Below are 10,736 nucleotides of genomic sequence, written 5' to 3' on the forward strand. Positions count from 1 at the left end.
AATTTAATAGTACTTAAGTTTAATTACTTCATTGCTTATAACTTCCTGGGTAAGAGCCACTCAATTCTGGGAAGGCTAGACTGAGACATAAGGGTGCCCGGAGATAGATAACGGGATATGGGCTGCCGCCCCAGGGCATGACCCGTGATAAGTCACATAGGCATGTGAGAGATAACAGAAGGCTGTCAGAAATGCTTGTGTAAATAAGAGATTACAGAAATCAGGAAACTGACACGTACCACCCAGAGGGTGACACACATGAATTGGCTTAAATCTATAGGTTAGGTGTTTTAAAGCTATTGGTTGTGTGAAAATGCATGGGCTCTGGTACAACGGCTGTGAAAATCCTATATAAACTTTGCCTGAAGTTGCTTCAGGGTCGATTGCTCTAACCAGGCCTGCGTGTCTTGGGAGGACAGTTGACCCCACCTAGCTGGCTTAATAAAGACTTTGCTTGAATTATATCTCCGCACTCGTACATATTGTTTTCCTGGGAAGCTCACGGAGTCTCAGACCCTAACAGCGGATCTCTGAGAGTGAGGCCAGCCTAGTCTACAAAGAAAGTTCCAGACTGACCAAAAGAAAAAGAATAAAAGAATTCTCAGCCAACTGGTTACACCTTAACTAGATTTAGCCCCTCAGGGAGTTACAGAGGTCCCACTCTTCATTCAATCTGAAAGAATTGTCAGTTGAAATAAAATTCCCCCATAGTCAAAGTCACCCAAGAGGAGCTAGATTCTACTGAAGGCCGAGCCTCCAGGTGGCACTGGATAGACACTCTTGGCGCATGCTCTCCCAGAGAAAAGCTATAGACCTCCTAGTCCGTCCCAAGAGTTCCTGCATAAACTCTTGCCCAAATAACCCCTACTTATGAAAGCCAGATTTAAAAATCCAGTATCTGGCAGAGTACTTGCCTGGCACTCCGGAAGCCCTGGGTTTATACTCATCACTCCACAAAGCTGGGGCGGACGCCAGTCGCCACTGCAGTCGTGGAGGTGGAGGCCGGATGACGTGAAGTTCAAGGTCATCGTCAGGTACTAGAGGTGTAAGAAAGGAGCAAAGGAAGGTTAAAAGCCCGACTCCCCGGAGTTGCCTCCAGGTGGTGTTGCCCAGCTCTGGTCTAAACAAAGCATTTGCACAGAGCAGGAGCGGGAAGAGCTCCCAGGGGTCACCCCCGCCTCCCCGCCGGGTTCTCCGGTACCCCCAAGGCGTTTTCGGGAGAAGAGGTGCTGAGGGCCCGCCCGCGGCGGGGGAGGGAGAGGCGGGCTGCATGGGGCGGGGTGGGGCGGGGCGTGCGGGGGAACCTCCGTAAGCCCGGCCTCGGGCCATAGCTGGGAGGTCGAGGAGTTGGCCTGCAGGTAGGAGCCGGGCGGCGGCTTCCCGGCCTGGGGACTGGTCGAAGCTGCGGGCGGGGAGCGAGGGGAGACCCGGGAGGCGGCCCTGCTTGCCCAGGCTAGCCCTGCCCGGCGCCTTTGTCCTCCGACTCCGCAGGGTCCAGGCTGCTGAAAGTTTGAAGGCGGCCGCCAGCCCTCCCCGCCGGGCCACGCGGAGCCGGGTTTTGCACATTGACTCCTTCACCTCGTTTCTGGGAGAAGTGGGAAGGGGCGGCCGTCCTATCACGGGAGTAAGTGGCAGGCAGAGCGCCGGGCAGCGGCCCAGGGCCGGGCTCAACCCCCTGCAAGGGCTGGGCACCGCTGCCGGAAACCAGCTTCTGGCTGACCGTGCGACCGGACCCCGGACTCCAGCTCAGGACCGGCTTCCTGTATCAAAATTGGTACTAGTGAAAGTTAGAGACTGCAAGCCTGATAGCTAAAGGCTTTATTCCAGCGCTTCTGCCCGCCGCTGTGCGGGGAAACCTCACCCCCGAGGCAAGCTGTAAAAGTCCGTGTGGTTTTGAGAGTGGCCCTGCTGGACACACGGGGTCCAGTGGCCATCTCCAGCTTAGGTTGTCAGGGGTGGGAAACCAGAGGTGGGAAGTCGGAAGTGGGGAGCCAGGCGCTGGCGTGCCCCCGCCCCGCCCAGTGGGTTTTGATTCCTCGTCTCCTCCCCCTACTTTCCATTATTTCCCCACGCCACGCCCTTTCCTGTGTGTGTTCTAAGGAGGAGGTGGTTACTCTTACAGGTTATTAAACAGACAGGGAATATGGGTAGCTCTTCATGTGACAGCCTGTTTGGAAAGGTGGGCCTCTGGTGGATGGTTAGTGACAGGTTGTGAGACTTTGGAATCCACCAGAATCCACCAGTAGCCCTGACTTTCAGTCCCAACCTCTCAGGGCTGATTTTAGGCACCCTGGCCACTTTTCTTTACCTGCCCCTGGGCTGTGGAGAAGATAAAAGATAAGGTATCCAAAGTGCCAGGCCACCCAGAAAGACATGGTCTGGAAACTAGGGTGAAGAGGAAAAAGGAGCAAGTAATTTTCTGAAAATTAAACTAAGAGAAGGCAGTCTTTACATGTACATGATGGTGGCCCAGAAGAGGAGGAAGTCAAAAGAGCTCTGGCATCATGGGTGTTTTGTTTTAATTTTTTTTTAAGTTTTATGTGTGTGCATGTATTGCTTGCATGTATGTAAGTGCACCGGTGTTGTACAGTGCCTGAGGAGGTCAGAAGAGGGCGTCAGATCCCCTGGAACTGGAGTACAGACAATTGCTAGCTGCCGTGTGGGTGTTGGGATTCAAACCTGGGTCTTCTACAAGAACAGCCTGTGTTCTCAACCACTGAGCCATCTCTCCAGCCTATTTGATTTTTTTTTTTTTTTTTTTTTTGGGGCTTTTTGAGACAGGGTCTCCCTGTAGCCCTAGCTGGCCTGGATTTGCTATGGAGACCAGGCTAGCCTTGAACTCACAGAGATCCGCTTGCCTCTGCCTCCCGAGTGCTGGGATTAAAGCATGTGCCACCACTCCCTGCTGGAGTCATGTTTAATGATTGATACCTTTTTGATAAGTAGATCACAGATGGCTATGCGTTTATAAATCTCATGTAGGATATCTTAATCCCAGCTACTCTGGAGGCTGAGGCCGGGAGGATATTAAGTTCAAGAGGAGCCTGGGCAAGTAGAATGCATTTTAAAAATAAATTAATAGAGTGTGGCCGAGATCATCCTTAATCCCAGTACTTGAGAGGCAGAGGCTGGTGGATCTCTGTGAGATTGAGGCCAACCTGGTCTGCATGGTGAATGCCAGGCCAGCTGGGGCTACAGGGAGACCCTGTCTCAAAAAGACCCAAAAATACAAAAACAAAGCAAGAGACAGGGTCTGAGCCATCCACTGAGCAATCTCTCTAGCCTCATAAAATAAATATATTTTTAAAACTATATAAGCTTGAACTTTACACACACATTAAAAAAAAAAAAAAAAAACCCTTACTGAAGGGGCCAGAGAGCTGGCTCAGTGGTTAAGAGCACTGGCAGTCCTTGCAGAGGACCCAGGTTCAGTTCCCAGCACCCATATGGTAGCTAACCTCTGTAACTCCAGTTCCAGAGGCTCTTGACACTGTCTTCTGACCTCCATGGGCATTGCATGCACAGATGCACTTACATGCAAGTAAAACAGTCACATAATAACAAATTAGAATTCCTTACTGAGGTTGTTGAATCTGATAACTTTGAAGGAGAATGTCATTTTAAATAGATTTTCTTGAGCAACAACTCAAAAGAAAGTCTGTAGGCCTTAACTAAGCTGAGGAAATTATGGCCGACAACTTGAACTCTTGCCTTAAGCTCCTGTAGATGGGAAGCACTTTGAAGCTTCTCCTTACAGAACAGGGAAGCAGATAGGCAGAGTTTCTAGGACTTTAGTCCTCAGGAGTTTGTCAGCTTCGAAATGGCCTCTGGCACAGCATCTCTCAGGTACACCTTGAGCTGTCTTGGGATCCACAGTCAATGGAGGCAAAAGCAGGAAGCAGTAACCTGCCTGCCAGGTCTGCCACCACCTTCTCAAGGCCAAGACTGGCTGCCTTCCTGCTGGGCTGGAGTCTTGGGGGAGAGGACCATGATTGGCTTTCTGGTGTGGATTCCATTTGTTTGACTGGAAGTTAATTCCGATTTCTCTATAGTATTGTAGAGTGGAAACAGAAGCACAGGAGGAACATCTATGCGAAGGAAGAAGCCCAGTGACTGAGGCCTCTGTGCATCGCCTCTCAGAGCAGTGAGTGTCCGGAGAAGTGACTGGTTCCTGTGGTAGTGCTCGGGCAAGGAGAGAGTAGAGACTGAGGTAAAGTGGCTGCCTCTCTGGCTGACTCCTTCTTCCCAGAGACTGGTTCTATAAATCATAGTTATGAGACCCAAGGAACTGTATTCTAACACCCAGGAATTCTGAGGCAAGCTGAGAAAATCCACTTGGGACCTGTTGGACAAGGAAATGCCCTACCTGAGTCTTTATTGAGAAGTACTGTCTGAGTAGACTCCAAAAGGGACAGGCTGAAAGCAACTGGCTAAAGGGCCCTGAGCCAGATTCCCCACCATGACCCTCACTGCTGGGGTAGTGTTTTGTTTGTTTTGTTGTATTTTTTTTCCCCTGGGTGAAGTGAAGTTGGAACAATCAGGTGTCAGGGGAGACTGTTAAGGACAGGGAGGAAAACAGTCTATTCTGCCTTCTAAAACCTCAGCCAAAGGTGCATCTTTCTTTCTCGTTAACATTATAGCTCTCTCCTCCCTTTAAGCTGTTAATTACTCAGATGAAAACAGATTATTGATGGTGAGCACTTTCAGTATGGAAGCCACTGGCTGCACGGGAATCTTAAATTGAATTTCATTGAAAGCTGGGCCAGGTGGCGTGTGCTTTCTGTCCCAGCACATAGGATGCTCAGCCAGGGGGAGCATTGAGCCCATGAGCTTGAGACCTTCCTGAAGAAAAAAGTAGTCTCAAGTTAAGCAGCACACAATAAATTCATTCAAAATAAAGATGGAGTTCCTTAGTTAAACTTGCTGTTTCAGCCCTCAGTAGTCGTGTGTGGCCAGTAGTGAACACATGGGTCACTGGGAACACTGAGTGGCTGGATCAGATCAGCTTCATTCCATCACTGTGTAGGTTAGAGAAGGATGTAGGGAGGGGTGTCTAGATGGTGAGGAAGTCAGTACAGATCTTGTCATTCAAGAGACCCAAAGTCTGAGCCTAACTAACAAGCTAGGTATGGTGGTGCACGCCTTTAATCCCAGCACTGGGGAGGAAGAGGCAGGGTTGGAATCTCTATGAGATCAAGGCCAGCCCGGTCTCCAAAGAGAGTTGTGGGCCAGTCATGGCTACATAATGAGGCCCAGTCTCAAAAAATTAAATTAACAACTTTTTTTTAATAGGTACGAACAAAACATGACAGAACCAAACGACTTCTCTAAAAGGTAAAAGTGTGTTCTTTTCTAATAATGGCCTTTTCCTTTCTTGCTCACAATCACCCTTTAGAAACAAAAGCAAGAATGCAACCTGGGTTAGAGACTACAATTGCTGTGTTGGGTTTTTTTAATATCTGGGGAGCTGACGTATAGTAAGATTAGTTGCTGCTGATGATTGTCAAAGGACCTGGGGTGATGTTCAGATTATTTAAGATTTGGTAAGGCATGGGCTTAGTACTAGAGATTGGCCATGTGGCAGAATTCTGGGGACCAGGAGGAAACGTCAGTGCAGAGGGGCTGGGATGCAGAGCTCAAGGTGGCACACTCGTTGTTAACTAACAGTTAAGTTTCCTGATCAACACAGTCCTTCCAGTGTTCAGCCTAGTCGAAGCAGCAGGCCTCCATCTGCACATTGATCTAGGCTTGGTGGCCTCTGTCTGCATCCTGACATAGGCTTGGTGGAGCTCATTATTTAATATAATTTAACATGAGTTGTTTTTGTTGCTATCAACTTGTCAGGGGAATGTTTGATCCAGCAGAAAAATACAAGATGGACCACAAGAGGAGAGGCATTGCCCTAATTTTCAATCACGAGAGGTTCTTCTGGCACTTGACACTCCCAGACAGGCCGGGCACCAATGCAGACAGGGACAACCTGTTTCGAAGGTAAAGTTTTCTGTCATGGGGCCCCACTTAAGTGATAGCATCACTAATCATTAATCAACACTGATAGCAGGTCAAGAGGCTCATTTAGTTCCAGCATGTACTTTGCTTGCGTGAGGCCCCAGGTGCAATCCCCAACACCACAAACCATACAGAACTCCTCCCCACCCCCAAACAGAGTCTCCCTTAAGAACTTACCTGAGGGCTGGAGAGATGGCTTAGCGTTTAAGAACATTGACTGTTCTTGCAGAAGACCCAGGTTCGAATCCCAGCACCCACATGGCAGCTAACAACTGTCTGTAACTTCAGTTCCAGGGGATCCGACAGCCTCTTCTGTCCTCTGCAGGCATTGCATGACATGGGTGCACTTACCTACATTCAGGCAATACGTTCATACACATAAAATAAAAATAATAAATGAAATATTTTTAAAAATAATAATAAGTAAAATATTTTTTAAAAAAGAACTTGCCTGAGCTATCTTCCTTACCAGTTCTATTGAAGCTCTTGGATTTTGCATTGTTACTAATAGATGTGTGTTATAGGATTGCAAGATTCTAAACTGAATTAACTCTCATTACTGTTCAATCCTTTCCAAGGAAATTATCACTGTAATTTTTTTCCCTGGAAAAAAGTTAGATTCATATGTCATAGAACTATGTATTAGAATTTCTCAAAAAGTAAGGATCTTTGGTGACTTGGAAAAGCTCGTAAACTAATACTGACTTTAATGTACCACCAGGTTTTCAGATCTAGGATTTGAAGTGAAATGCTTTAACGATCTCAAAACAGAAGAAGTCCTACTCAAAATTCAGGAGGGTAAGTAGTTTTGCAATTCAAGATCTCTGCTGGGATTGAGAACTTTATGCTCTCTCCAGAGATAGATACCAATAATCCACTGTGCAGCAAAAAAGTTAATTTCACATGGGTTACAGGTTTTGGTCATGCCTCTGTATTTACACTCCTCACCAGACCTAAGATCTGGCAAAATGTTCTGCCTCCAAAGTTTCTATTTAGCATGCCTCCAGTATAGACTGTTACTATTCTAGAAATGGAGGGAATGACCTCTGTATCAGGTGGTAAGCATGCAGTTTCTTCAGTTGTTCAACCTTTTAGGGAAGGTTTATTATTTTTTTTACTCATACCTTGTTTTTCTCTGCTTCAAAGTAGTGCTGATTTGCTTGTGTTAAATTTTACAACAGCACTGTGCAATAGGTATTCTAGTTATAAGGTATACAATATAGTACACTATGCTTTCAATCGCTGCTTCATGCTATAAGCTTGTTCAGTCAGAGATGCAGCCTCCCATGGGCAGTGCTGAGCGGTAGCTTCTGGATCTTTCCCGTCTACTCGAGGAAAGTCTGCTGGTTCAAAGAAGCTTAATTTATTGCCTGAGTATTTGGCTCTGTTTTATTCCTATATAGTCATTGTATACAACAGATTTCATGATGGCATTTTTGCTCAAGTGCAGCACATATTTTGACCACGTTCACTCCTTACCACTTCCTCTTCCCCGTCCTTCCTCCTACCAGTTCCCCTCCTCTTCCCAAATAGTCTACCTTCTATTTTCATGTCACAGGTGTGTGTGTGTGTGTAATCCTAGATTCCACATAGGAGAGAGCAGTGTGAAACTTAAGACAATACAGTCAGGGATCATTTCTATACTTTGAGAAAATATGAAACCTATCTTTCTGGGTCTGGCTTATTCTGCTTAGTGTGATCGTCTCCCTTTCTGTCCATTTTCCTGCAGATGACAGATTTTGTTTTTGTTTATGATTGAGTGAAACTCCATTGAGTAAACGTACACTTTCCCTATCTATTTATCTGTTGATAGACCTAAACTGATTGGCTCTTGTGAGTAGTGCTGCAGTAAACATGGATGAGCAGGTGTCTCTAGCGTGTTGCCTTGGAGTCCCTGGGGGTTGCTCCCTGGAGTGGTATTGTTGGTAGTTGTAGTCCTCTTTTTCTGAGGAATTCCCCTGGTGACATCCATCCTGGCTGCATGGTTTACATTCCTACCAGCAGTATACAAGTATATATTTAGAAGTATATATTATAGAAGTATACAATATAGAAGTATATACTTCTTCCTTGAAACCCACTTCCCATCTTTACCAGCATTTGCTGGGTTTTTTATTTTTATTTTTTTATTGATAGCCATTCTATCAGGGGTGAAATAATCTCAAAGTATTTAAAAATATTTTATTTATTATTTTCATTTTATGTGTATGAGTGTATTGCCTACATGTATGTAAGTGTCCCCATGAGGTACAATGTGTGTAGAGTTCAGGCGTTGGATCCCCTACAAGTAACTGGAGTTACAGATGGTTGTTAGCTGCCATGTGGATGCTGGGAACTGAACCTGGATCCTCTGTAGGAGCAGCCAGTACTCTTAACTGCTGAGCCATCTCCCCAGTGCCAATCTCAAGATATTGTTGGTTTACATTTACTGATGGCCAAGGTTGTTGAACATTTTATCTTATAGACATTGGCCATTGGTACTTCACTTTTTAGAAGTGTCTCTTCATTCCATTGACCCATTTTTTTTCATTAGATTATTTGGTTTTTCAGTTTTGTTTTGTTTTTTAATATTTTATTTATTTTTTTATTTTATGTGTACGAATGTATTGCCTGCATGTATGTGAGTGCACCCATGTCCTGCAATGCCGCGGAAGTCAGAAGAGGGCTTTGGATTCCCCTGGAGCTGGAGTTAAGGACGGTTCATAGCTGCCATGTGGGTGCTGGGAATCGAACCTGGGTCCTCTGCAGAAGCAGTCAGTGCTCTTAACCGCTGAGCCATCTCTCCAGAGCCTCTGTTTTTTTTTTTTTAAAGGTCTTTATATATTCTAGATATTAATCCCCTGTCAGGTGTATAGCTGAAAAAGATTTTCTTTCATTCTATAAGCTGTCTCTTCACTCTGATAATTATTTCTTTTGCTGTGAAGTTTTTAAAATTTCATACAGTGCCATTTGTCAGTTCTTTCCTTTTTTCGGAAAGTCTTTACCTATGTGGACATCTTTCTCTTTTCCTTTTCATTTATTTGTTATTTTGTGTTTGTGTATGTGTGTTCCCATGCCTGTGTGCACACATTAAGGCATGTGTGTGGAAGTCAGAGGACAGCTCACAAGAATGGTTTCCTTCTACCATGTGGGTTCTGGGAACTGGGTATTGACAGCAGGTACCTTTACCCATTGAGCCATCTCACTGGTCCACTGATGCCTGAACCTTGAAATGGTTACAGCAGTTTCGGTGTTTTAGGTCTTGATATTACTTCCATATGGAGATCCAGTTTTTCCAGCACAGTTTGTTAGAGGCTGTCTTTAATGCATGTTTTGATACCTTTGTCAAAAACTAGTTGGCTGAGACTGTGTAGGCTAATTTCTGGGTCTTTGGCTGTCTATGGTGGTGTCGTGCTGGCTTCTTGTTCTGGTTCAGTCGTTCTATTTGCTCAGGCTTGCTTTGGCTATTTAGGTTCTTTTGTGCTTTTATATGTAATTCGGGATTTTTTAAAAATTCTGTGAATTTTTAAAAATTCATTAGAACCTATAGATAGCTTTTGGCATTTTCGCAATATTAATTCTGCCAGTCCATGAGCATGGGAGGCCTTTCCATCTTCCACCGTAGAAGTCTTTTACCTCTGTAAGTTTATTCCTGTTTTCTAAAAATGCTATTGTAAATAGAATTGTTTTCCTAATTTCTTTCTAAACATGTTCATTAATAGCATATAGAAAAGCTACTGATTTTTGTAACTTTGCTGAAAATGTTTATCACGGCTGAATTTCTAGTAGAGAGTCTTTGGATCGTGTCGTCTAAAAATAGGGACAATTCGATGTCTTCTTTCCTATTTTTTTCATTTCTTTCTATGGCCTTTTTGCTCTAGTTAAGACTTAAAGCATTTTATTGACTAAAACTGGGAAGTGTGTAAACTTTTTGTCTTATTCTTAGATTCTTAGAGGAAGTGAAACTCAGTTTTTCTTCATTTGGTATGAAGCTGGCTATAGGTTTGTCACGGATAGCTTTGTTATGTTGAGGCATGTTCCTCTTTTCCTTTCTGGGCTTTCATTGGGAGAGATGTTGAACTTTGTAAAAGACTTTTCTACATCTGTCAAGATACGATTTCTGCCTGAACGGGGACACACGCCTTTAATCCCAGTACTCGGGAGGAAGAGGCAGGTGGATCTCTGTGAGTTCAAGGCCAGCCTGGTCTACATAGTGAGTTATAGGTCTGCTGGGGCTACAGGGAGACCCTGTCTCAAAGAGACCAAAAAAAAAAGAGAAGTGATATCTGTCTTTGAGTCTGTTTATGTGCTCTGTTACAGTCATGATTTGCATATGCTGACCCATCTTTGTATTCCTAAAATTAAGCTATCATAGTCATGGTATGTGATTGCTTTTAATGGGTGATTGAATTCAGTTTATATGCCTTTTACTGAGAGTCTTTGTGTCCATGATCCTCAAGGATGTTGTCTATAATTTTTTGTTGTGTTTTTAAGTAACTTGGATCTTTTACAAAGCTGCCCATTGTAATTTTTCTTCATTACTTTTCTGTTCTAAAGAAAAGCTAATGAATGTAATGAGAGTCTACCGTTTTGAACTTTAATAATTCAGATATATTTTTTTTAATTAAAAGAAGCATTTCATTACAACAGCATTAACCTATTCAATAACATTTTTCTGAGATAGGGTACATCTCTTTCAAAATAGGCTGCATATTTCTAGGTTTACAGATGAATTATTACGCTTATAT

At 44.4% G+C, this 10,736-nt stretch overlaps 1 protein-coding gene across 5 annotated transcripts in view; it reads left to right on the forward strand.

Moving 5' to 3' along the window:
- Nucleotides 1–1,076: 1,076 nt before the first annotated feature.
- The window catches only part of Casp6 (caspase 6), a 27,229-nt gene continuing 17,569 nt past the window's right edge, over nucleotides 1,077–10,736 (forward strand). The window contains exons 1-5 of one of the 5 annotated variants that reach the window (XM_029568656.1): nucleotides 1,077–1,226; nucleotides 4,053–4,210; nucleotides 5,293–5,334; nucleotides 5,845–5,991; nucleotides 6,731–6,807. In XM_029568656.1, coding sequence (XP_029424516.1) covers nucleotides 5,306–5,334; nucleotides 5,845–5,991; nucleotides 6,731–6,807 — 253 coding nt within the window. In that variant the 5' untranslated portion in view covers nucleotides 1,077–1,226; nucleotides 4,053–4,210; nucleotides 5,293–5,305. Of the gene's footprint in view, nucleotides 1,227–1,285; nucleotides 1,359–1,600; nucleotides 1,625–1,750; nucleotides 1,775–4,052; nucleotides 4,211–5,292; nucleotides 5,335–5,844; nucleotides 5,992–6,730; nucleotides 6,808–10,736 lie in introns of those variants that run through there. The other 4 variants (XM_008843518.3, XM_008843512.3, XM_029568660.1 and 1 more) reach the window with 4 other exon arrangements.

The sequence above is a fragment of the Nannospalax galili genome, unplaced genomic scaffold (genome assembly GCF_000622305.1).
Source record: "Nannospalax galili isolate Female #2095 unplaced genomic scaffold, S.galili_v1.0 scaffold571, whole genome shotgun sequence".
In the NCBI taxonomy this organism is placed as follows: Eukaryota; Metazoa; Chordata; class Mammalia; order Rodentia; family Spalacidae; genus Nannospalax; species Nannospalax galili.